Source organism: Perognathus longimembris, chromosome 10, assembly GCF_023159225.1.
Source record: "Perognathus longimembris pacificus isolate PPM17 chromosome 10, ASM2315922v1, whole genome shotgun sequence".
Lineage (NCBI taxonomy): Eukaryota > Metazoa > Chordata > Mammalia > Rodentia > Heteromyidae > Perognathus > Perognathus longimembris.
In genome coordinates this window covers 69,501,046-69,525,912 of record NC_063170.1, presented here as the reverse complement: position 1 = coordinate 69,525,912, position 24,867 = coordinate 69,501,046, and the positions used below count along the sequence as shown (strand labels likewise).

The window sequence follows — 24,867 nt, the reverse complement described above, 5'->3', positions numbered from 1 at the left end:
TTGCTCCCTCCCGGCCGCCAGGGGGCGCACGCGCAGGCGCGGCGGCGCCACCGGAAATGGGCCAGAGGCTGGCAAGCGCTTCCACTCCTGGCGGAAGTGCCCCCCCCACCCCAGGTCTTCGCTCAGAAAGCATTTTAAGTTGTCTCTGGAGTCCCGAGGGAAGGCACGACACCGTTTAGGCTCCATATCGTGTCTCCTATGACACGGGGGCACGGCGCTTTATCTCCTGACGGCGTTGCTTCTCTGATACGCCTTTCTCTGGGCGGACCCGACGCCGGAAGTGCTTCCCTTTTCCCTGCCAGGACCTAGAGGCTCGTCCCATCAGCCCTTGCGCGCCGCCCTCCCCTTCCTCTTCCTCGGCGCTGCCCACGGAGGTGGCTGCCATCTCTCCCGCTCGGTGAGTCTCCATCGCTGGCCATCCGCCCTTCGGCGGCCCCGCTCGGGCCTCGCGCCCCCGGGGTGGGGGCCCCTCGGTCTCGCGCCGGCCGCCGCGCGGCTGTCGCGGCCGTCGGCCTGCCGGGGCGCGCGTAGGAGCGGGCGGGCGGGCGGCGGCCTGGGGTCGGGGCGCGCAGCGCCTCCCGGGCAGCTGGCCTTCCTACGGCGGCCGCCCGGGGTCAGTCGCAGCGACCGACTTCTGGTCTGACCCCCGGAGGGCCGTGGTGCCGGCCCGGGCCGGACCACGAGGGGCTGCTGGCCCGGGCGGAGTACCCGAGGGCTGGAGATGGGGCCCTTCCCAACTGAGATCTGAGGCCCTGAGTTCAAACCCCCGTGCCGGAAGAGTGTGCTGGGGAGCCGGGGTGGCCACGTAAGGAAGGTGGGTCGTGGGGTCTGACCTCAAGGCCTCCCTGAGCTCTTTTTGCTCAAGTCTAGCGTTGTACCACCTTGAGCCACAGCTCCACCTCCGGTTTTCTGGTGGTGAGTTGGGCTGGCTTTGCACCATCTACAATCTTGAGACCTTTACCTTCTGAGCACCTGGGGATTACAAGCACGGGCCTTCGGCGCCCGGCTTGAGGAAGGGGGTCTTTCCACCCTGCCCTGGAGGAGCGAGTGCTCCCCAGCGGGAGGCTGTGCAGGGCAGAGGCAGCACGAGGCAGGGACTAGCAGTGAGCACTGCCCTGTGCCGGGCACCCTGCATCGCCCTATTTAGAGCTGAGAGATTCTGAGCTGAGAGGGTCACGGGGTTGGAAGTCTTGGTGGCCTGAGGTTTGTCTTAGGTCAGCCGTTGGTGCCCCCTCTGGGATTTGGAGTGTGAAGGTGACCCGAACCTCCTGGGATCGCGTCTGCAGAGTGCCTAGTATTCTGCCAGCTTCGGAAACAGGAGGGAAAGCAAGCCTGGCAGGGGCACCCATTCCATTCCCAGCTGGCTCCATAGCTGGTGACTGGAAGACACTCTGCGACATCGCTTACTCCTGCCCCAGGCAGGAAGTCCCCCTTCCAGTCCTTCCCTCACCTGCATTTGCCCCTTTCCCACAGGCATCATGGCTGCCCTCAGACCTCTGGTGAAGCCCAAGATCGTCAAAAAGAGGACCAAGAAGTTCATCCGCCACCAGTCAGACCGCTATGTCAAGATTAAGGTAGGTGCTCCTGGGTGAAGAAAGTTATGCCATCCCTTCCACCCCACTCCCCCCTCCCCCCGTCTGAACTTGAAAGTTGGTATTGAAGTGCTGTCTTGAGGTGGTTAAAGGGCCCTGGGCGGGGCGTTCAGAGCCCTGCCCTGGCATCTCACCCCATCCCTCTTCAACCTCCATGCTCGGGAGTGAGGTTGAGGTTGTCTCCACTGGTTACAGGCAGAAGCTTTTTTAGTGCATGCTGATCCTGGGGCTCTTTTGGTCCCTGAGCTTCTTTTGCTCAAGGCTGGTGTTCTACCACTTGAGCCACAATGCCACTTTCCACCTTTTCTGAATGGTGTGTTGGAGAGAAAGCGGCACAGACTTCTCCCTGGGCCAGCTTTGAACCGTGATCCTCAGACCTCAGCCTCCTGAGTCCCTAGGAACACAGGTGTGAGCCATCAGTGCCTGACCCCATTTTTTTTTTTCCTGCAAAAAGATCCAGCTGTAGGAAGCCCTGTTAAGAACAGCCGCTGCTTGGTTTTTAGCTCCTCCCCGAAAGGAACAGTTGGCAGCTTGCAGAGACTAACCCTCCTGAATGTTTGCTTTCAGCGGAACTGGCGGAAACCCAGGGGCATCGACAACCGGGTGCGGAGGAGATTCAAGGGCCAGATCTTGATGCCCAACATTGGTTATGGGAGCAACAAGAAAACGAAGCACATGCTGCCCAGTGGCTTCCGGAAGTTCCTGGTCCACAACGTCAAGGAGCTGGAAGTGCTACTCATGTGCAACAAGTGAGTTGGAGCGGGGGGGGGGGGGTTGTGGGAAGGGCCTCCTCGTGTCAGGCGTGTGGGATGGGGCTTTGGGGGGGATGGAAAGGGCTTCCTCTGTGTTCAGGCATGTTGGTTGGGGTCACAATGGTTCCTCTGCATCAGAAGGAAGGAAGTAGGAATCCAGAACGAGGACTCATTTGACACGCAGAATGCCTCTTGCTGGTCGACTGGGGGGGGGGAGCTGTGTCTCACACCTCAGGGACACCTGGTGCTGTGCTGGGTGGGGGCTGTGAGGCGGTGTGGACAGGAAGCTTGGCCTCCATGGGTGCAGAGATACGGGGCAAGAGCGTGTGGAATGTCACAGAACACGCGTGTGCACACGCACACGGCTCTGAGCGTGCCCGGCTCAGACCCCAGCGGAGGAGGAGGAAGGTGGGCGGAACGTCCTTTGTTAGCAGGCGGCAGTGTGGCCGCGGCGTGAGTTTGCGAGGCCTCTTCCTCAGGCGGTGCTGACACTAGACGGGTGCGGGAAGCCGGTGCTCCCACTTGGTTAGGTTTTAGGTTGAACATTTAGCTACGAGGGCTGGACTCTCTCTTTGAAAGGATGAATGTAGGCGTTAATGGCAAGCAGAATTCTCTGACGCACAGCTCGGTGCTTGCGTGGCAAGGGAGTGCCTGTGGCGTGCACGGCTGACATTTTTGTGTGTGGACGTGGGTGTGTCTAACGTCGGTAGGAATGGCTGGTTTTGGCCTTCGAGTTCTGTGGCGCTGGTCTGGAAGGCGGGGGAAGCGCTCGGGGAGGTGGTGCTCGTGCTGTGTCTCCCGCGTGGGTGCGCACGGAGGGACTGAGTGGGCGAGGAAGGACATGGACTCCCGCGGCTGAGACGCTGCGCGCAGCGAGTCCTCGTGGGAACTGGGGGCTGTGCTGGGTTTGTGACGCAGACCTGCAGGAGCTGTTTGGTGCCTCTGGAGCTGTGCTGCTTTCCACTCAGACTTGAGCCGCCCTTGGCAGAGCTCTGAAAGGTCACTGGAAGGCCCTAGAAAGTGCCTTAGGGCTGTCTGGAGTTGGGTTAGCTCACGAGAGTCTGAGGGAGAGCCTGCTCCGTGGTGTACCGTGACTCTGGTGGCCCCTGGTTGTGTCTGGCCCCACGGCCCTTGGTGCTGGGCTCTAGAGCCCCACCCGTGGTGGTGAATGGCTCCTTCGCTCCTCTTCCAGGTCTTACTGTGCCGAGATCGCCCACAACGTTTCCTCGAAGAACCGAAAAGCCATCGTGGAACGAGCAGCCCAGCTGGCCATCAGAGTCACCAATCCCAATGCCAGGCTGCGCAGTGAGGAGAACGAATAGATGGCTCACATACACTTTTTATTTGTGCTTAAATAAACCACGGAAACTATCTGGTGTTGCTTTTTCTTGGTTCTAGGCTTGGGTTGAGTCTGGATTTGTCTGTCTTGATCTTAAACCTCAGACCTCAGCTTCCTGAGTAGTAGCCAGGATTATAGGTGTGAGCCATATTAGTGCTGTTGCGGACAAATCCACAAGAATGCTGTAGACTGCTGGGTACCGGAAGACATCCTTCAGTCTCCTTCCCTCTGCTGCTTCCTAACTGGCCACAGCCAGGCCTCCTGTCCGGTACTCTGAATGCCCGGTGATGCCAAGGTCTGAGTACAGCCTTAGCCCTCAGAATTCGCTTAGGGCCCTAACCATATGCCCTGTTGAGATTCTTTTGCCAGGATGGTGTTCTGGCCTGGCGGGACAGGTGATGGGTGGAGGTGTGGCCCTTGAATGTAAGGTGTAAGGAAATCAGGACGATTCTGCCCCTAAGTTCCAGTAGGTCAGGGTCTTCGGGTTGCCTGCCTCCTGGCCAAAACCTAGCCTAGATGTCGGTGGAAGGAACAGGTCGCATGCTGAGCTTCAGGCTGGGCGTGGGGAGTGTGCTTCAGGAACTACAGGAAAGCATTAACAACTTAGAAGCTTTATTAACCTCAGGTATCACAGGAAAATACTTTGGCCTGTCATATTGTGTCTTCAATACTAAAAAACTAGAAACATTTTCAAAAGTGCAGGAGCCAGTGGTCATGCCTGGGGAGTGATGAAATTAGAACGGAAACAGTCAAGGCTCCTCTGTCCACCCCGCCTTCAGGCAAGAAGAACCTGTGCGGGTCTCAGAAATAACGCTTTCTGGCTGGGGCAGGAGCCCCGGGCCTAGAGCACTAGAGCAGCTCGGCCACCAGCCGGCCCAGCAGGTGGGGGGGGGGTGAGGCCTGCCAAGGCACTGGGGTGCCAGCTGTGTGGAGGCCAGGGGGCTCCCCGGCCTCAAGGGGCGTGGTACTGAGGTAACAGGAGGAAGGAGTCCCTGCGGAAGGCACTGGACCAGGGGCCTGAGCCCCTGGGGGGAGGGGGAGGGGGGCTGGGCTTGCCTGCCGGGGCTCTCAGAACTAGCTGAGCTCCATGGAGTCCGTGCAGGGCGCCGGAGCAGAATCCTGGATGCTCTCGAAGAGGGTAGCCAGCTCGGGGTTCGATCGGATTTGGGCCGAGAAGTCGGCCATGATGGGGCTCTTCCCCACCTCGGGGATGGTCAGCAGGGCAGCCACCGCCCTCATGGCCGAGCGCTTCAGCTCTTCCTGCTTCTCAAACTCCTGCTTCACAGAGCCGGCCTTGACCTGGGGTGGGGGAGGCATCAGCTGAGCTGCTCCCGGCCGCGGCCCGCCTCCCCGCGCCTGTGTCTGCCCCACAGCAGCTTTGGGGTGGCCTCTGGACATTTTCACCCTCTGACAGCGAGGTCACCAGCACGGCTGTGTCCCGGACAGTGGGCCCCGCCTGTCCTTGGAGCACTCCCGGCTGGAGAACTCGCTAAAGCCCTTGCTCGGAGACCCCAGTCTCTGGGATGAAGCCCCTGTCCCGGCTCGTCCCCTAAGAATCAGCGCAGTGGGTGTGCGCTCCGGATGGCGACCCCAGGCCTGGGTGACCCCAGGAAACACTTCTGGGGGCCTCTCTGGGTAGGGAAGCTGAGGATTTTGAACAGCGTTAGCCCGTGCACGCAGCACAGCTCAAAGAAAACTGGTGGCCTTCAGTGGCCTTGAGAATGTGTTTCTTGTGTTGCTGCTTTTTATTGTTACTATAAAGAGATACACAGGGCTGGGAAGGTGGCTTAGCGGTAGAGCGCTTGCCTAGCGCGCAATCAAGCCCTGGGCTCGGTTCCTCGGTACCACGTACACAGAAAAAATAGAGTGCTGTGGCTCAAGTGGTAGAGTGCTAGCCATGAGCAAAAGCAGCAGCTCAGGGACAGTGCCCAGGTGGAGTTCAAGCCCCAGGACTGGCAAAAAAATAAAGTGATGTGCAGAGGGGTTTTGGTTGCCTAAGTCAGGTAATGAACACGTTTCTTTCTGGACAGTGTCGCCCCTTCCCATGTTCTCTCCCGGTCCCCCCGGCCCCCAGTCATTTTTCGGTGGTGTTGGTGTTAGCTGTTGAGCCCCGGGCCTTGGGCTTGCTAGGCAGATGCTCTACAACCCAGCCTTTGTGTCCGCTCTCACCTCCACCCCCCCTCCATTTCTGGTGCTGGTACCAGGACCTGAGCTTGGGGCCTGGCACTTTTGCTCAGCTTTTTTGTGGCTAATACTCAGTGCCTGAGTCATGCCTGCAGTCCAGCATTTTGCTACTTAAAGAGAGAAGAGTCTTGCCAACTGACCTGCCTGGGCTGGCTTTGAACTGTGATCCTCAGATCTCAGCCTCCTGAGTAGTAACTGGGACAGCAGGTGTGAGCTGCCTTTTTTCTTTTTTTATCGGTGCGTGTACTGAGAGGTGAACGCCGAGCCTGGGCGCTATCCCTGAGCTTTTGTGCTCAAGGCTAGAGCTCTACCATTTGAGCCATAGCTCCACTACCAGCCTTTTCTTGGTAATTAGATATGAGACTCACAGACTTTTCTGCCTGAGCTACCTTTGAACCTCCATCCTCAGGTATCTCAGCTTCCTGAGTAGCCAGGACTACAGGAATGAACTTGCTTTGGTTATTTTAAGTAGGGCTCTGGCCCACAATCTGCCTGTTTACATGCCACTACGAGGTGTATGCCATAGTCCAGGGTTTCATGTTTACGTGTAGGTTGACCTAGGACTGTGATCCGTCTGATCACTGCTCGGTAGCTACTAGGATTACAGGATAGAGCCATCAGAGCTCAGCTAATTACCATTTTTATGAGCTTTGTGTGTGTGTTGGAGACCGGGAATCGAACTCAGCACCTGACACTTGCTCACTGGCTGGTGTTCTACTGACTGAGCCACGCCTCCAACCCCAAGGGCTGACTTGATGCCAAGCATGTGTTAAAAATTTAAACGTACAAGGCAGGTGTCAACGAGTGAATCATTAGGCTTAATTTGCTTTTATCTGCACAACATTTCATTTTCTGAGAAAGCTCCATGGAAGTCTCTGCTTAAGCCTGGTGGTATGCACCTCCAGTCCCATGGGAGGGTCAGGGGGGAGGGGGACTTGAACCCAGGGGCTTGGGGCCACTCAACCTAGACCGCAAGGGAAAGCAAAGCCTATCTGGAAAACAGACAATCCCTGCTCTGTAAACAACTCTTTCTGGTTAATTCTTGCCCTTGCATCAAGCAGGCCCTGCGGGACCCCTGGAGGCACCAGCTCCACTCCCAACGCTGTAGTTTCCCCGGGGTCTCCTGAGGCTGGGACGCTCGGGTCTGGGGGCCTTGCCCCACCCAGCAGGCACGGGAGCAGACAGGGAGGAGCGAGGCCTGGCCTTCAATGCGCCCTTGGCATCAGTGGAAGCCTGGGGCAGGGAGTGGGTGCGTGCGTGGGTGCGTGCGTGTGCTTTAATGAGTGAGAAAATAGCTGCATCTTAACCTAGCTCAGAGCACTTCCGGGGCAGCAGCTCACCTGCCCTGCGCTGCGCACACCCCAGCGACGCCCCGGGGCCCAGGCCGTGGCCGGGGCTGCACCAGGGCCTTACCTTGGCGGTGCAGGTGGCCCTGAGGGGCTCGATCAGGCGGTCCACCCTCTGCAGGACGGGCGCGGGACACAGGGTGGCCAGGCGGGCGAGCATGATGAAGGTCAGCATCTACCCAAGAGAAAACGGGAAAGCCCGAGTCCAGACCAATCCCAGGGCCGCGGGGGCCTGTCCACGGCGGCCCCCTTCCTGGGCCTCAGCTTCCCGTCTAGACCGTGAGAATGGTCGCCTGGCCTGTGGTCGCCAGCCACCCTTAGTCAGCTTCCCGGCCCCAGGCAGGGGCCGGCCTGCGCTCAGCTGCCGCCGAGTCAGCAGATCCCAAGGCTGGGGAAGGCCCCGCGAGCTCCGGTAGGGCTCTGGGAGGGCCTCGGGCGTGGGGCTACTAAAGGAGCAAGCTTGGCCCTCAGTCATGATGGTGGTTCGAAGTCAGCCTGGGTGGAAAAGTTTGCTATCTCCAAAGATAACCAGAAAAGCAGGGCTAGGATGTGATTCAAGCGGCAAAGTGCCTAGCCAGCCAGTGGAAGACCTTGAGCTCAAACTCCATTGTCACCCCTCACCCCACCCCCCAAAAATCTGTACATGGTAGCTTATGCCTGCAATCTTAGCTACTCAGGAGGCAGAGGCAGAAGGATGGAACCGCAAGGCCACTCAGGCAAAAAGCCAGGAGTAAAATCCTACCTGCAAAACGAAGGCAAGAGAGGCTGGGCACCTGACTTAAGTGGAAGAGTTCCTTGCCTAGCAAGCTCGAGACTGACTTCACAATCCTAGCACCACCAAAAACACCTTCCAAAACCCAGAGCCCAGACCAGCGCAGGGTGCGGTCTCAGTGCTGCCGCACGCCCCCGCACTGGCTGACTGAATAAGTTAACCACCCTGAGGTTTCTCACAGTCGTTCCCCTGCAGACAAGTCTGGGAAATTCTTACTTCTTTTTCCTGTTTGTTGGTTTGTTTTGCCAGTCCTGGGCTTGAACTGGGCACTGTCCATGAGCTCTTTTGCTCAAGGCTAGTGCTCTACCACATGGGCCACAGCGCCACTGTTCCTGAGCTTCCTTTGCTCAAGGCAAGCACTTTACCACTTAAGCCACGGCACCACTTCCAGCTTTTTGTGCATGGTATATTAGATAAGAGTTTCGCAGACTTTCCTGCCCGGGCTGGCTTTGAACCATGATGCTCGCTCAGATCTCAGCCTCCTGAGTACCTAGGATTACAGGAGCGAGCCACGGGTGCCTGGCTATTACTTCCTTATTTGCTTCTGTCTTATATAAATCTGCTCCCACAGCACTGAATAGGTTTTGCATTAACAGAGTGATTCACGGACACAGTGAAGTGATTTAAAACATCCTTGAAAAGCTAAGCAAAACTGCCGCCCAAGCAGGCTGGTCCTCTCGGGTATGCACCCCAAAGAGCCGACTGCCAGGACTCCGCAGGGGCCCATGCCCCCTACCACTGCTCCCGGTAGCCACAGGGGCCACCACAAAGTGCCCACGCCCATGCGAACGCGCGAGTGGCGGTGGACTATTATTCAGACACACAGGGGAACTTGCGTGTGTAGTACGCTAAGAGAAGCAGCCCACCACGAGAAAAACACCGTGTGATGGCGCTGCCCTAAGCACCCCGAGTCACAGTGAGGGACGGCAGGTTTGGTGGGGACGGAGTTTGGGAAGGTGACGTTTCACACGGTGGCAGGTGGTGGTGGTGGCCGCACTTAGCGTGCTGAAGGCCTCAGGTCCGATCCCCAGCATCAAGGGGAAAATACGTTACAATGGCAAACGTCCCATTTTTGTACGTGAGCCATTAAAAAAAAAAAAAAAGAAAAGAAACAGTACACAAAAAATGGTGTTCTCCCTGGCGGGGGTGCCGGGGGTGCTCTGCGGTGGACACTCGGGAGCCATGGCCGCCTGCTGGCGGGGGCGGGGCCCTACCCGGATGTCGTAGTGGTCCTTGAGCCCGTCCTCCACGTGGTTGAGGAACTCGCAGATGTCCAGCTGGCCCAGGCAGCTCTCCAGCAGCGAGTACATGCACTCGAAGGCCGCCTTGCGCACGTCCAGCCCGTCGTCCACCGTGTGCTTAAAGGGGCCCATCTCCACCTGCGGACAGGCAGGCCCCCAGAGGGTTGGGGAAGGGGCCCCAGTGTGAGGCACCAAGCGGGTCCGTCACAGGGCAGACGGGCCCTCAGGAGCCCCTGGCCTTGGCAGGCACTTGGGGGATTCTGAAGTGTTTGCATATCCATGATGGGTTAGCTTAGGGGTGGGACCTAAGTCTAATGTCACACAAGCCTTCCGCAGACAACCTGGAGGCAGCTTTCATGTGGTGTGCGGGGCTTGAACTTGGGGCCTCATGCTCTCTCTCAGCTTTCTGTTCAAGGCTGCCACTCAACCACCTACGCCCCACCTTCAGTTCTGGCCTGCCTGAGCCCACTTCCAACTACGGTCCTCAGGGCGCAGGCTCCTGAGTAGCTAGGACTACAGGTGTGCACCACGGCGCCTGGCCAGTGTGTGCTTCCTGAGATCAGGTGTGAACTTTCCCCTTGCGGGGTCACGCTGACACGGGACATGTGAAATGCGGGAAGGTCGCTGGCGCAGGGGGGCACGGCCTCACCCCCGGCCTCCTGCAGTTCAATGACACAGGGGTGCCAATGCTCCTTCTGCTGCGACAAACTAGGGTTCAAAGGGGAGCAGCCTGCCCTGGCCCTGGCCACTCCCCGGGAGAGCGGGGGACCGTGGGGCCCTCGCCAGGCTCCCAGTGACCCCACTGTGCGCGCACCTCTCGGATGAGGTCCCGGCGGACCTTGGTCTCCTGGTAGAGCAGGGGCAGGATGTGGCCCAGCAGGTCGCGGACCAGCGAGGGCTTGTTGTGCACGGCCGAGTTGAAGAAGGCCAGAGTGGAGCGGCGCACGTTCAGGTCCGGGTCCCGCAGGGTCTCCATGAACTCTCCTGCAGAGACACAGTGACGCTGCGAGCCCACACCCACGCCGCGCACGCCGGGGCCCCGCGGCCTCCTCCGGAACACGGGGGGAACGTGGGACCTGGGGCGGCTTCTCAGACTTGCAAGGTGGCGGTCTGGAAAGCGCCCCACATGGCACACCGCCCTGCACAGGGGCAACTGACCTGGCGCTGACCCACGTGAGGCTCCGGAAACGGGAGGAGAGCCCGGACCCCGCGGGGGCGGAGACAGGGAGAAGTCGTGTTTTATTCTGGGGGAGCACAGGGACCCGGTCAGGGCCTTGCGTGTGGGAGGCAGGAGCTCGCCATCGAGTAGAGCGCCCTGCTTTTGCGTGCTTGTGTGTGCGTGGGCGCCAGGGCCCCCGGGGCTGGAACTCAGGGCCTGGCTGCTGTCCCTGAGCTTTCTCACTCAAGGGTGGCACTCTCTTTAGCCGCAGCTCCGCTTCTGGCATTGTTTCCCCCTGGTTGTCGTCAGGCTTGAACTCAGGGCCTGAGTACTGTCTCTGAGCTCTTTTGCTCAAGACTAGTGCTCTACCACTTTGAGCCACAGCTCCACTTCTTAGTTTTTGAGTGGTTAATAGGAGATAAGAGTCTCATGGGGACTTTTCTGCCCAGGCTGGCTTTGAACCTCAGATCTCAGCCTCCTGAATAGCTAGCTAGGATTACAGGTGTGAGCTACCAGCACCCCACTTAAAAAAAAAAATTCTAATCATTTTTTTTATTGTTCTGAGGATGGAACCCAGGGCCCTGCTCAGTCAGGATGAGAAATCCCGGCAGGGAGGCGCGTGGCTTGTGCCTGCTGTGTCAGCTCTGTCTGGAATTTTAGGACATGCTCCCCAATTCAGAGTGTGGCCTCTTCGCTGACCCTTTGGTCTCACGCAGCTTGCCATTGACTTTTTTTTTTTTTTGCCAGTCCTGGACCTTGAATTCAGGACCTGAGCACTGTCCCTGGCTTCCTTTTGCTCAAGGCTAGCACTCTGCCACTGAACTACAGTGCCACTCTGGCCATTTTCCATATATGTGGTGCTGGGGAATTGAACCCAGGGCTTCACATATAGGAGGCAAGCACTCTTGCCACTAGGCCATATCCCCAGCCCCAGCTTGCTATTTAATAGCCAGGGACGAGACGAATCACCTACGCTCACAGGCAGAAAATCAACCGAGGTGGTGAGCACCCAGCACGCAGACAACTCCAGGCTCGGGCGGGGTGAGGAGCCTCCCCCCGCAGAGCCTAGGGTGGGCATGGCCTCTCCCAGGGAAGGCCCCGGGGCGCCTCTGGCCAGGGACGGTGGAGAGAGCTCATCTGTGTGTTCTGGCACTGTCCTCTGGCGGCCCCTGGGATGTCTAAGATGCTCTCCACGACGCCTCATGCCCATTGAATGAACGAGGAAACAGACTCAGGAGCGAAAGGGGCATGCTGGGCCCGCCCGGCATTCCGTGGTAACCGGGCCCTGCGTCCACCGTGAGCAGGGGCCCCGGGCTGAGGTGCAGTGCGGGGGCACGGGGGAGGGGAGGTGGGGAGGGCTCACCCACGTAGCTCTTCAGGAGGGGGTCGATGGGATGGGGCTGGTCCGAGATGAGGAACTTGACGGCTGTGATGACTGTGCTCCGGGTGTACGGCTGACCTGCAAGACATGAGGGCGTGGCTGGTGGCGGTGGCCGGGGTGCTGACCTCGAGGCCCCCCACCCGTGAGACCACCCCTCCCCCGCGGCCTGGGCCAGGTCCAGTTCTTCCTCTCGTGCTGAGAGAGGAAGGCCGTGGGAGCTGGGGACACAGGCCTTCCCCCTCGGCCTGGAGACCGCACTGCGGGGTTCACATTCACGCTCTCAATCCTCCTACATAATGACAAACACTTAGCAGGGCGCTGCTGGCTCCCGCCTGTGCTCCCAGCTACTCAGGAGGCGGAGACCTGACGATCACAGTTCGAAGCCAGCCTGGGCAGGAAAGTCCGTGAGACTCTCATCTCTAAAAAACCACTCAGAAAAAGCTGGAAGTGGTGTTGTGGCTCGAGCGGTAGAGTGCCAGCTAGCCCTGAGCCCAAAGAGGCTCAGGGACAGCACCCAGGTCCTGAGTTCAAGCCCTAGGACTGGCAAAAGCAGAAGTAATGAACTAAAACGATAAAAAGAATTAGCAATCTGCTTCACACGAGACTCCAGAGGCCCCGCTCACACGCCGGGCCACGCGGGACTCCAGAGGCCCCGCTCACAGGCCGGGCCACGCGGCGGATGGCGAGTCCCGGCCGGGCCTGAGGGGCTGGAAGGGGCAGATGCGCGAGGGCAGGCCTGAGGGTCCGGTAGGGGCAGATGCGCGAGGGCAGGCCTGAGGGTCCGGTAGGGGCAGATGCGCGAGGGCAGGCCTGAGGGTCCGGAAGGGGCAGATGCGCGAGGGCAGGCCTGAGGGTCCGGTAGGGGCAGATGCGCGAGGGCAGGCCTGAGGGTCCGGTAGGGGCAGATGCGCGAGGGCAGGCCTGAGGGTCCGGTAGGGGCAGATGCGCGAGGGCAGGCCTGAGGGTCCGGTAGGGGCAGATGCGCGAGGGCAGGCCTGAGGGTCTGGTAGGGGCAGATGCGCGAGGGCAGGCCTGAGGGTCTGGTAGGGGCAGATGCGCGAGGGCAGGCTGGCGGCCAAGGCGGCCACACGGCTCAGACCACCGCCCAGCTTCGCAGCGAGGGAGCCCCTCGCCCTGGCCGCCCGCTTTCCGAGTGGAGAAGCTGAAGGAAGGGGAGGGCGTTTCCCTTAGTGAAGAAGCACATGGCGCGTGTCTGAATCGCGTCTGAACAGCTCGCTCGGACTACGGGGACCAAAGACCAGGACAACAGGACCAAGCAGACAAGAGGGCGGAGAGGAGGCGGCTGGGAGGAGTGTGGCCCGGGCACCCGGGATCCCGGGAGCCTGCTCCCCGCGGGCCTCGGAGCTGGGCCCTGGGAAGAAGGAAATGTGGCCGGGGAGCCGAAGGCTCCATGTGAAGTGACAGACGTGTGTCCCCTCAGTGAGCGACGAGGGCCAGGCGGCCGCCCGAGGAGCCGGGCACCCCAAGCGGGCCCCGTCGGTCTCCCGGGAACAAAGCGCGTGACCTGCGTCGTGTCTGCCGGCACCCCCCTCGCGCTCACCTGTGGCCTTGTCTGGGAGGCTTCGCACACACACGTGCCCCTCGGTGACGGGCGCGTCCTCCCCGCAGCCTGGCTCTTGGCACGAGCGGGCTGGCGTGTGCTCCCTGCCGCCCTGCGGTCTGGGCCCCTCCGAGAGCCACTGCCCGGAGCGCTAGGCTCTGCCCCACCGGGGCGGATTTGCTCCCTGTACCCTCAGGGGACGGGTTCCAACGCCCCCGTGGAACAAGACCCAAGGACGCGCAAGTCCCCCCTGCGGCATGCCACGTTCTGTGGCCCACCAAGAGCCGTGAGGATGTGTTACTTAGGAGAGAGGAGCCGGGTGCTGGAGGCTCACGCCTGCAATCCCAGCCGCTCAGGAGGTGGAGAGCTAGGATCCTGGTTTGAAGCCAGCCCAAGCAGGAAAGCCTGTAAGATTCCTAGCTCCAATTAACCACCAAAAACCTCCAAGTGGAGTTGTGGCTCAAGCAGTAGAGTGCTACCCTTGATCAAAAAAGCAGACAAAAACCCTCACAGCTAGCACCCAGGCTCGGCCCCGAGTTCAAGCCCTCAAACCAGCACCCGAACAACAACAAAAAGGACTGAACGTGCTCAGTACAGACGCTCAGCGCGGGGCCGGCGCCCCGAGACGGCTCCCCGGCGTGGGGGCGACTGGGCTTTCTGCAGGGGCGCGGCAAGGCCTCTGCTGGAGGAGGGCAGGGCGCGCCTCTGTGCTGCTCTGCCTCGATGGGTGGGCACGGCGGCGCTGGGCGTGACGTAAGCCATGCGGGGACCCTCCCCCCCACGCCCGCGCCCTTACCCGTGGCCAGCTGCTTGCGGAAGCGGGGCAGGAGGAAGGGCGGGTTCACGAGCACCAGCTTCCCGATGCACTCGGCCACCACGCTCCGGGTGCCCTCCTCGGCGTCCTCGCAGCGCTGGAAGAGCAGCGCCCACACGGCCTCGGCGTAGGGCTTCAGGCTGTCGGGCTGCGCGGCCCCCAGGGCCTCCCGGAGCGCCTGCAGCAGCAGGTACTGCCGCCGGGGCTCGGCCCCGATCTGCGCCAGCAGGAAGGGCAGGAAGTCCGGCAGGTTGCCGGCGCCCACGCGGCCCAGCGCGTACGAGGCCGCGGCCCTCACGTCCTCGCTGGGCGACCCCAGGGCGTCCAGGAGCACGGTCTTCAGCTCCCGCTGGGGGCCCGGCCCCGCCATCTGGCCCACCTCGGCCAGGGACAAGAATGCCAGCACCTTGACCCCCGTGCTCGAGTGGGGCGACTTGGCGTCGCACACCAGGCGGCTGGCGGTGCGCGCGGCCTCCTGGGGACAGGCGGCCGAGAGGGCGGCCACGCACCGGGCCAGCGAGTGGAACACCTGCTTGTGCAGGCCCATCCCGCCGTCCCCGGTCTGGTCGTACACGGGCGCCGTGAGCAGGCCGATGAGCTCGGTGTAGTCCACGCACGGGGGCCGGGTCCCCACCAGGGCCTGCAGGAAGCCCTCCGTGGCCGCCAGCACGCCGGCGGGCAGCAGGGGGGACCTGAGCAGCTTCAGCAGCTCCGTCAGAACCGGGCCGCTGACCTCCGTGAGCGACGTGGGCTGGGCCTGGGTCACCGTGGCCAGGAAGTCCACGGCCAGCTGAGCCACGTGCATGTCGCTCTCGCTGACCAGGGCCGGCAGCTCGGCCAGCACGGCCCGCACGGCAGGCGGGGGGAGGCTGAGCCCCTGGCTCTGGGACAGGGCATCCAGGGCGGCCAAGGTGGCCAGGCGCAGCGCCCGCTGGTTCTTGCGCAGGAACGAGGCCAGGATGGGCAGAGCCTCCGCCAGAATGGGCTGCAGGTCGAGCTGCAGCGGGGACCTGGCCACCAGCGTCAGCGCCCTGACGGCGGGCAGGCGGGTAACCTCGTTCCTCAGGCGCTCCAGGAAGAGCAGCAGGGTGGGATCCAGGTCGTCCCCCAGCCGGTCACCCAGGTGGCCCACGAGGTGGCCCATGCAGGAGATGGCCCGCTCCTTCACCTCCTGGTCCAGGTCGGTGGCACGGAGTCGAGCCAGGACAGCCATGGACATCTCCCCCACATAGGGCTCCGGGTCCAGCGTCCGGGGCCCGCCCAGCGGCCAGAGCGTCCGCACCAGCTCCTGGAGCACCAGCAGAGCCTCGGCCGCAATCTTATAGAAAGAGTCGGCAACGCAGGCCAGCACCGGCGGCAGGAAGGTGGGCAGGTGAGGGTGGAAGGCCTCGGCCGGCTCTGTGCCCAGCAGCCCCTGCAGAAAGGCCAGGGCGTCCATCCGGATGGTGGAGGAGCTGGAGCGGTCAGCCAGGGAGAAGACGATGCCTGCAGGGCAGGTACAGAGGTCAGGGGGCCCTAGATCCAGACCCCAAACAGCCCTCACGAAAGCAGGAACGGAGTGGCCGCAGGTGCCTGGGCTGAACCAAAGCACCTGATTTTCCGCACAAACTTCCGAGAGGCCACTGCTTGGTGGGGGCCAGGGCGGAGGGAACAGGCTGGGGACTCCCTCGGGATGCTGCAGAGTCACCCCAAGCTGCTGCACGCGGACTAAGCCTAAACTAGGGGCTCAACTCGGGCGGGAAGCTGGGTCCTGGGAGAGGCCCGGAGAAGAAACATCCAGCTGCAGGCTGCCTACCTGACACTAGAACGGGCATGTGCTCGGCCAGGCTCCCGGGGAGGGCAGCCGCCAGCTCCGAGAGAAGGCTGAAGCAGCCCTGGCGGGCCCGGATGCTCCGGTCTTTGAGTTGCCGCTGCAGGGCCTTGATCACCAGGGGTACCTGTGGGCAGGTGAGGTGCGAGCTCAGGGACTGGCCAGGGAGAGGACGCACGGACAGGACATCTGCCTGGCAGTCCTCCTCCTCTCGCCCGCCTGGCACCGGGCACAACGCGCAGACGTCGGAACCCTCCCTGTCCACTCCACAGGGACAGAGACCGAGAGCTGGGTCAAGGTCACCCAGGCCCTAAAGAGGGAGCCGTGGCCAGCGCTCCTCCCATCACCCCCCTCTGCCCCCCGGACAGCTTCCCTGCCTCTGCTACATTCTCCCAAGAGCACCACTGACACCCACTGGGACTGGATTAGAGTAACAGAAAACAGGCCCTTTACAAAGGCCACGCGACATCAGCCTGGAGAAGTCTGCGTGTCCCCTCCCGCTCCTCCGTGCCCATCCCAGGGAACTCAACCTCGTGCTCTGACGCCTAAGCCGCACGATGCCTGCTTGTCCCACACACAGCCCGGCAGCAACACCTTAGCGTGCCACCGAAAACCGACTGCTGGGCTGGGAATGTGGCCTGGTGGTACAGTGCTTGCCTTGTATACATGAAGCCCTGGGTTCAATTCCCCAGCACCACATATATAGAAAATGGCCAGAAGGGGCGCTGTGGCTCAAGTGGTAGAGTGCTAGCCTTGAGCAAAAGGAAGCCAGGGACAGTGCTCAGGCCCTGAGTCCAAGGCCCAGGACTGGCCAAAAAAAAAACCCCTCCCATCCCCTCACCACCACCACCCCCCCGCGTCCCCTCACCCCTGCCGTCCCTCGCTTGCTCTTAGAATAAAACACAGTCTTTACGCCTTCCAGAAGCCCTGTCGGGAAACAGCTGGGCAGGTGGGGGACAGGGGACAGGGACTCCAGCCGGACTGCCCCCCCCCCAGTGTCCAGGCACAGAGCAGTGGGTGGAGGGTGGGCAGGTGGGGGGGGGGGGCAGGGGCACAGCTCACCTGGGTCCGCAGCATGTGGCGGTTGCTGCCGGTCCGGGTGGGCTCCTCCACCGCCTCCAGCCACCCCTTGGGGGGCCGTGTCTGTCGTAGCAGCATGATGTACGCCCCAAAGATGTCGGCCTTGACGTTCTCCTCGCGGTCCTTGAAGCGGCGGATGAGCACGGGGGCCAGGCTGCAGTGGAAGTCGGGCAGCAGGTCGGGCCGGGAGGCGATCAGGGCCGTGAGGCACTTGGCGGCCGCCCGGCGAACCTTCCAGCTCATGTCGTCGTCGTCGCTGTACTCGTCCTCGCTCTCTGGGGTGGGAACGAGACACACGTGGAACCCCGGGCCCCAGACAGCTGCGTGCGGGGAGAAGGACGGCGCAGCGCCTCACCTGTGGGGGGTGCTCACACCTGACAGGAACAGCCGCGCCTCGGGCGAGCGCCTCCCGCGGGCCAGGGCGGCACCGGCCTGGACCAGGAGTCCAGGGCCTCCCCTCAGCCCCCCGTGGGGACACCACACCACGTGTGACTTCAGTCACTGCCACTGCTTGTTTTTTGGGGGGGGAGGGGAAGTGGTTGTGAGGAACTTGAAAGCACAAAGCTCAGACACCAGTGGACACCCCGAGATGACCAACCGCTATCACGGGCCTCAGTGTCTGCGGAAACGGCTTCTGGGACCCCTTGGAGGGTCAGACCCAAGCACACTCAAGACCCTTCTAGAAAGGGGCTTGACACCTGCATACACCCCTCCCCCCTATATCTTCTAAACACAGCGCAGCACATCTCACGTAACTTATGCGCGATGGAAATAGCATTTACATTGCATCGTTAAGGGTTAACGACAGCAGGGAACGCTGCACGTGTTCAGTGCAGATGCAGTATTTTCCGTCTGTAGTTGGTTGAATCCGTGGGCACAGAACAGTGGATATAAAGGACCACCTGCAGAACCGCCCTCGCTGTGACCGGTGCAACCATGGAGGTGGCATCAGGACTTGGGCCAGGGGACTCCAGGAAAGCCACGCCCCTCCCTGCCTCTGGTGACAGGCGCCACCCACCCGTCTCGCTGAGGTCGCTGTCGTCCGTCTCCATCTGCTCCTCGTCCTCGTCACTGTCATGGTTATAGTTGGGGTCGTGCTTCATGAACTGGAGGCAGAGGCTGGTCACCCTGGGAACATGGCGGCTCATCTCCTTGGGGCACCTGCGGGGGGGACGCAAGGCTGAGTCCTGAGACCTTACTGTTGGGAAGCCCGCGTGCTGCCCGGTTCCCCGGGCCCGTGCACGGCACCCACCTCCTGAGGAAGGCCTCGAAGGCCTGGAGGCAGGACTCCCGGAGCTCGTCATCGTCCAGGCTGCAGAACTCGGCCACCAGGGGCACCAGACGGTCCAGGTGGGCTCCTGCAAGGCAAGTGCCACTGAAGGAGCCGGGCGCGCCCAGGATCGCCGGCACGGCGCTCAGCCCGGGCCACTGCCCATCAACTCAGGCTCCACAAGCAGGCCGGCCTGGGGCCTGGCTGCAAGTGTCCCAGTGTGTCACAGGGCCTGGGGCTGTCACACACTTCCTGACTCCACCTACAGAGCCCCACAGCGGGGAGGCAGCAAGGGAGTGAGGAAGAACAGCAGATGTGGACGGCATTCGCCTGGCACCTAGCACGGGGCAGGCGTTCAGTAAGGAGCAAGGGCTCATGGTTTTGCCTTATTCCTGCATGGGGTGTGAGCCCCCGATAGAAGTGGGGAGACAGTGCTGCCTTCACAGGTCTGGCCTCTAGGCTTTAAAGGATCTCCAGGACCCTCTCGAGCTGCTGTCTTCCCCACAGAGCAAGAAGCATGCTGCCCTGGGGACCCCCAACAGCACCCCGCCGTTTCCTGCTCGGCCAGCCCTGGGTGTGTGCAGGCCTTTTTCCCAGGCCCACACTCCCAAGGGTCGTGTTGGGGTGAACCCACCAGTGGGAGCCACGGTGGGCTAGTTCTGTCCACACGGCCTGGCTCTGACTGGCTCCACAGCGGCCCGCGGTCCCTCACCGAGGCGGTGGCCACGGCCCGGCTGTCGACCCACGCACGCCACTCCTCCCGGCCCCTCCCCGCCCCCCGGGAGGGCCTCCCCACCCCTCGCCCCTCACCGAGGCGGTGGCCGGCCTGGCGACCCACGCTGCCCACACACTGGATGAGGGTGCGGATGGCAGCGGGGCTGGCGGGCGCCAGCGGCCCGGGCAGTCGGTCCAGCAGGTGGTCTGCGAGCTCCACGAAGAGGTCGGTGCTGCAGGCGGCCGCCAGGTGGCCGAGCGCCCCCACCGCCCGCTTCCGCACGGCCAGGCGCGGGCTGCTCAGCTGGGGCAGCAGGCAGTGCAGCAGGCTGGCGTGGAAGATGCCCAGCGGGGCGCCCAGCCTGGGGGGCAGAGGGGGGTGAGGGAGGCGGAGAGGCCACTGCAGGCAGGCTTCCTCCCGGGAGTTACCACCCGGGGCCCGCAGAGAAGGGAAAGACGCCCTCCGCGGTGAGGGGGCTGAGTCACCCATCCCAGAGGAGGAAGCAGGGCAGGGGGGCTTCTCAAGGGCTCCCAGCCAAGCTGCACAGCCTCCCGCCTGAGAAGGCCCGTGGAGACGCGGGTGCCGTGGTACCCAAATCCCCTTCCACCCGCACCACAGGACTGCCTCCCTCCCCCCGTAGCCACGGTGCCCGTGGCACAGGCAGAGCCCCAGGGAATGACCCAACCACCGCCTTCACACCACATGCTTTCTGTCCCAACAACACCCCAGCCCTCTCCCCTCCCCCCAATACCCCAGCCCTCCCCCCCAAACCCCAGCCCCCTCTCTCCTGCCCCCACTCCCCCCAGGCTGCATTCCTTTGCGTCTCCGTTCACCTACTATGTGACAGGGTCAGCGCAATTTGCCAGGGTGCGCAGGACAGACCCCACCCCAGCCCCAGCACCCAGCTGGCACAGACCCCTGCACCCCACATTTGTCTCTGCTTTCTAGCCAGGTGGTCTTCCCTTCCACGGCCCCCTGCCAGTCCACCCCAGGCCCAACTGCTCTTAAAGGCCTGGCTCCAGCCTCTCCACCCCCCCCCATACATCTCCACACAGGTTTACAGGTACCCCAATCCCGCTGGTCTGGAGGCTCCCACAGAGTGCCTGCACATCCTGCACATGCGCGGCCCAGGTGGCCTCCCGAGGAGCAGCGAGTTCCCTGCCCCGGCCCAGCACCTGGTGCTTTGCTGAGCCATGGCGGCCGCGGGCCTGCCCTCGGGGCTGCCGAGCACAGGGGCGGGTGTGCAGCCCTCCGGACGGCTCCCTGGGGGGTGGGGGTCCCCTCCCCTCCCCTCACCTGCTCAGCATGTCAGAGAGGATGTCCAGGGCTTCCAGCTGCAGAGCCACATCCTCCTGCTGGGCAATAGCGCTGGTGAGCTGGCCGGTGATCTTCCGGCACACGTTGATGGCCAGCCCCGAGCCTGCACAGGGCACAAGGCGTGTGTGGAGGGGCCGGGCTGGGGAAAGGCAGCCTATGGCCTGTGTCCTGCCCGGGAGGCCCAGGTGGCCCGTGGCCAGTGACGCCGGGGCCCCAGCAGGCCACAGACCAGAAGTCTGAGCAAACTAGGAGCCTCCCAATGGAGCTGCTGGACTGGCTTGTGTACCCCAACTCCTCTTCTTTGCCTACTTCCCTTCCCAGCCTCCCTTGCTGCTAGCAGTTTCCTAACCACAAGCTGGGATGGGTCAAGCAGCGCCGGGTCCTGGGGCCTGGGTACCTGTGGCTGCGGGGGGCAGCTCAGACAGCACCGTCTTGAGGCCAATGCCGGCAATGTCCCTGAGCTGCTCCTTGTCTGACCGCATGTTGGCACACAGGGCATCCACGATGGTCTCCACCTGGTACTCCTTCACTTTGCCCACTAGAGGACCCAGGCTGAGAGGGAAGCAGGGGTGGGGAAGGGTCCCTGGATCCTCCATCCTCCTGCAGGATCAGCCCTCCACCCACCACTGACAGCCTGGGGGTTCCTCACCCCTGCACGGGCAGACTCCACGTCCCAGGAGCCCCCAGTGTGTACCAACTCAGTGGCTCACACCCACCATCCTAGCTAAGTGGGAAGCAGAGAAAGAAGACCAAGATGGGAGGCCAGCGCCAACAGGAAAGTCCGTGAGACTCATCTCAATGGAGAGGGGTCGGGAGTGGTGTCATGAGCCTGTCCTCCCAGCCGCAATTAAACCTGAAACAGGCAGACTGCGGTCCAGGCGCATGCCCTGGGCAGGAGTGACACCTACCTCAAAACAACCAGTGCAGAGAAAGGGCCAGATGTGTGGCGCAGCAGCGGGGCCCCTGTCTATCAAGCACAGGGCCCTGAGTTCAAACCTCAGGACTCTGGGACAGCTGCCACTTGCTTGAGAAGACATCTTTGCTGTCTGTCTTCCCCTTCCTGCCTGCAGTCACTTCCCTACTTTCTTCTGGGTTCACCTCACATGTAAGCTGAGCTTTGAACCCTTGGTTCAGCGTGCCTGGCACAATCCAAGGTGAGCCACTGTCTGCCTCTAATGGGGCCCAAAAGCTGCTTCGCACATCTCTTCTCCCCGAGTATTACTCTCGGAGGCTGCGGCCCGCGCAGGGTCTGGGTCCCCCCGCGGGAGGCCCACACGCACGCACCACTTGACAGCCAGGTTCTGCACCTCGCCGTTCTTGTCCTCCAGCAGCCGCAGCAGCATCTTCACCACCTTGCGCTCGCTGTCCTCATCCAGCTGGATGGAGTCCTTCTGCAGCTCGGACATCAGGTCACTGGTGGCCATGAACCTGGACACGGGGAGGACATTGCCAACAGCTCCCAGGTTCCCGGAAGACGTGCACGGAAGCACGGTGCCTCCAGAGGTTGACCTTGATGAGCCCTGAGGGGTGGCCCTGGGCTCCCGCCCTGTACCGGCCCCCCACCCCCGTGCCTGCCACCGCCGCTGGATCTCAACACTGTAGGAACTTCAAGCGGCTCCAAGAAGGCAAGGAGCCAGGCTGGAGGCCGGGAGGGGATGGCATGGTGGGCGACGCCTACCGCCAGGGCATGGCAAGGTGATGGAGGTTTGGATTTGAGCCTCTCTGATGCTATGGGGCCGAGTGGGGTCAGAGAGAGAGGATGGGAAACGGCAACCATCAGGCCTCGGAGCCAAACAGCTGTCTCAGAACTTAGAAACTCTTTACTATCCCATTACATTTCAGACACCTAGCTCTGAGAGGAACAAAGCCGGGGTGTGTATGGGGGGGGGGGTGTGTGTGTGTGTGTGAAGGTACACATGGGTGGATAAGAGCTTCAGCACAGAAGCTTGGCTGAAATATACCAGTCTTGCCCAATATCAACTAGATCCATCTTTACCAGCTGCTTCCTTTTCTCACGCCTGTTTTCCCACCTATAAATGGGATGGATGTTTTTATTTCTGCACCCTCCCCCCTTGTCATAGCATCCTTGGGGGTGTCAGTACACTCTACGGCTTTTCATGTAGAGCAGATGGGACAACCGGGTTCGGAGAAGTTGCGCAGCAAACTGGGTGGAGAATCAGCCCAGCAGATGGGTCTCCTCCCGCCTCAACTTTTGTTTTCAAAACATGATTTGGAAATTCCTGCAAGACCTTTCCAGTTTGTTGGGGCCTGAGCAACGACAGAACAAGCAGCCTCCTGCCCACAAACCAAACCAAGTGCTCAGAACAGGGCTCCTGGCTCCCTCCACCCAGCCAAGGACCCCATTTGCAGTTAGTGCTCCTCCCTCACCCCCCCCCCCCAGGAGCCAGAGACTGCTCTCAGTGTCAACCCAGCGATGCCCTAAAGGCAACTCAGCTGAAACCCGGGACCCCACAAGCTCTGGACAGCTGGTGGATAGGACTCAGCCTCTTGGTATTCAGATGTTAAAAATAGGCCCGTTCTCATTGGCTCGGAGTGGTTTTAAGTGTCCTCATGGCAGGGCCCAGCCAAAAGGGCTTCTCAGGCCCTCTCCCTCTCCTGTTGCAGGGACAGGGACCAGGGGCCCAAGAGACAAGGCCCTAGGCTATGGGCAGGCCATGTGACTTTGGACAAGCCAGTGAACCCCTCCAAACCCCTGGAGAACAGAACAGTCTGGCAACCCTCAAACATGCCCTGAACACCTGAGTCCTCTGCGTCCCAGGGGTCCCGGAGTTCAGGATTCTCCTGGGCCCAAAGGTGACACGGCAGAAACAGAGGAAAGTGCCTCAACCCGCGTGGGAATGGCAGAGGACGGGGAGGGCCGAGGTGCAGAGAAGAGAAAGCACGGTGGGCAGATCATGAGGTTCCCGTGTGGCCAGGTCTTGGTGCCCATCACATCCCCCCCCCCCCCCCCCCCCCCCCCCGTGAGCGGTTAGCCCCAGAAAGAGGCTAAGGCTCAGAGGAGTGAAGTAACGTGTGCAGGAGCACACAGCCGGGGAACGTGCGGAAGGCCTGGGAAGTGGAGGACCCTTAAGGGTGTGAGGACCGGCTTAAGGAAGACTTGGTGGGGGGCGGGGGGGCAGAGCTAGGAAAGGTAAGGAAGTGGACTAGCTCTGAGACTGCACCTAGGCCCTTCCCACCTCTAAACCTGTTTGCCTATCTGTCAGGTGGGAATAAAAACGACAATACCTTCGACAAGGGGGGCGGGGTGTCGCTACAAGAGTCTTTAAGCCCTACCAGGTCAGGAGGGTCCACCACTGGCCATCAGATTGTCAAGGCTGAGGCTCAGTTTCCCCCTAGCCTCACTGTTCTCTTCAGCTCTGTTCCTGGGGTGCTGCAGTACTGGAGAGGGTGCGTGGGACAAAGACTGTGGGGGAATGGGGTGGCACAGAGCCTAGAAGCACTCACCCACCTCTGGCCTGCACAGCCGGGGCTGAGGGATACTTGGAGGGGACGCGGAAGGGAGAGGCGATTGGGGAGAGGGCCTGGGACCCCGGCAGAGGTGCCTTGGGGAACGGGGTGGTCCTGGAGGGGGGTGGTTTCAATGGCAGAGGAGGCCGGGATCTCCACAGGGAGGTCGGTGTGGGGGCATCAGGGGGCACTGAGGGGCACCGAGAGGCTTCGAGGGGCACTGAGGGACATCGAGGGGCACCGGGGGGCATCGAGGGGGCAACGAGGGGCACCGAGTGGCTTCGGGGGGCATGGAGGAGGCATCGGGGGGGCACCGAGGGGCATCGAAGAGGCATCGAGGGGGCACCGAGGGACTTCGGGGGGCACTGAGGGACATCGAGGGGCATCGGGGGGCACCGAGGGACATCGAGGGGGCACCGAGGGGCTTCGGGGGGCACTGAGGGACATCGAGGGGCACCGAGGGGCGGGGCGGCGAGGCCGGGCTAGAGGCCGCAGGCGGGGCCCGAGGCGCGGACTCGGCGGCCCCAGGGAAGAGGGGACCCGGACTCCCCGGAGGCGGGTCCGCGGGCGGGCCGGGCGCACCTGAAGTCCTTGTCGCTGGACGTCATCTTCTCCAGCAGGCTGGAGATGTGGAAGGCGGCGGTGCTCATGGTGGCTGCGCCGCGGGCCGCCGGGCCGGAGCGAATATGGCGGCGCGGCCGCCCCTCCCCCACCACCCCGCCCCCGCGCGCCCCCGCCCCCGGCAGGCCCGAGACCGAAATAGCCGCCGGCTCCGGGGGCGTGGCCGTTGGTGGGCGTGACCTACGGCGTGGGCGTGGTCTCCGCGGGCTGGCACGAGGGCCCCGCCGTCCGGAGTAAGGGGACGCCGAGGGGGCGTGGCTGGTGGGGGCGTGGCTTTAATACCACTGAGGTCCCCCGCAGGCAGGAGCTCCCGAGCCCTCCGCACCCGGAAGAAGGGAGGGCGAGGGGGCGTGGCCCCGTGGTGGGCGTGGCCCACTCCCCCTGAGTAAGGGGATGCTGAGAGGGCGTGGTCGTTGGGGCGTGGCTCGAAGGGGGCGTGTCTCTG

At 62.3% G+C, this 24,867-nt stretch overlaps 2 protein-coding genes and 1 non-coding gene across 3 annotated transcripts; 2 read left to right on the top strand and 1 right to left on the bottom strand.

Annotated features, from left to right (window-relative positions):
- Window positions 1-240: 240 nt before the first annotated feature.
- On the top strand, window positions 241-3,715 carry Rpl32 (ribosomal protein L32). The gene is made up of 4 exons (XM_048356298.1): window positions 241-397; window positions 1,474-1,574; window positions 2,160-2,341; window positions 3,537-3,715. The coding sequence occupies exons 2-4, from the start codon at window positions 1,479-1,481 to the stop codon at window positions 3,664-3,666; spliced, it is 408 nt and encodes a 135-aa protein (XP_048212255.1). The 5' UTR covers window positions 241-397; window positions 1,474-1,478; the 3' UTR covers window positions 3,667-3,715.
- Window positions 1,263-1,402, top strand: LOC125358948. Its single transcript, XR_007212462.1, has one exon. It is a non-coding gene; the product is annotated as a small nucleolar RNA SNORA7 (small nucleolar RNA).
- A 563-nt stretch (window positions 3,716-4,278) lies between the features above and the next one.
- On the bottom strand, window positions 4,279-24,503 carry Cand2 (cullin associated and neddylation dissociated 2 (putative)). The gene is made up of 15 exons (XM_048356297.1): window positions 24,384-24,503; window positions 21,618-21,761; window positions 20,731-20,885; window positions 20,313-20,436; window positions 19,112-19,377; window positions 18,284-18,389; window positions 18,050-18,192; window positions 17,014-17,306; window positions 15,937-16,078; window positions 14,124-15,626; window positions 11,749-11,844; window positions 10,041-10,210; window positions 9,200-9,364; window positions 7,281-7,388; window positions 4,279-4,982 (listed from the first exon to the last, which is right to left on the bottom strand). The coding sequence occupies exons 1-15, from the start codon at window positions 24,449-24,451 to the stop codon at window positions 4,758-4,760; spliced, it is 3,708 nt and encodes a 1,235-aa protein (XP_048212254.1). The 5' UTR covers window positions 24,452-24,503; the 3' UTR covers window positions 4,279-4,757.
- Window positions 24,504-24,867: the final 364 nt, after the last annotated feature.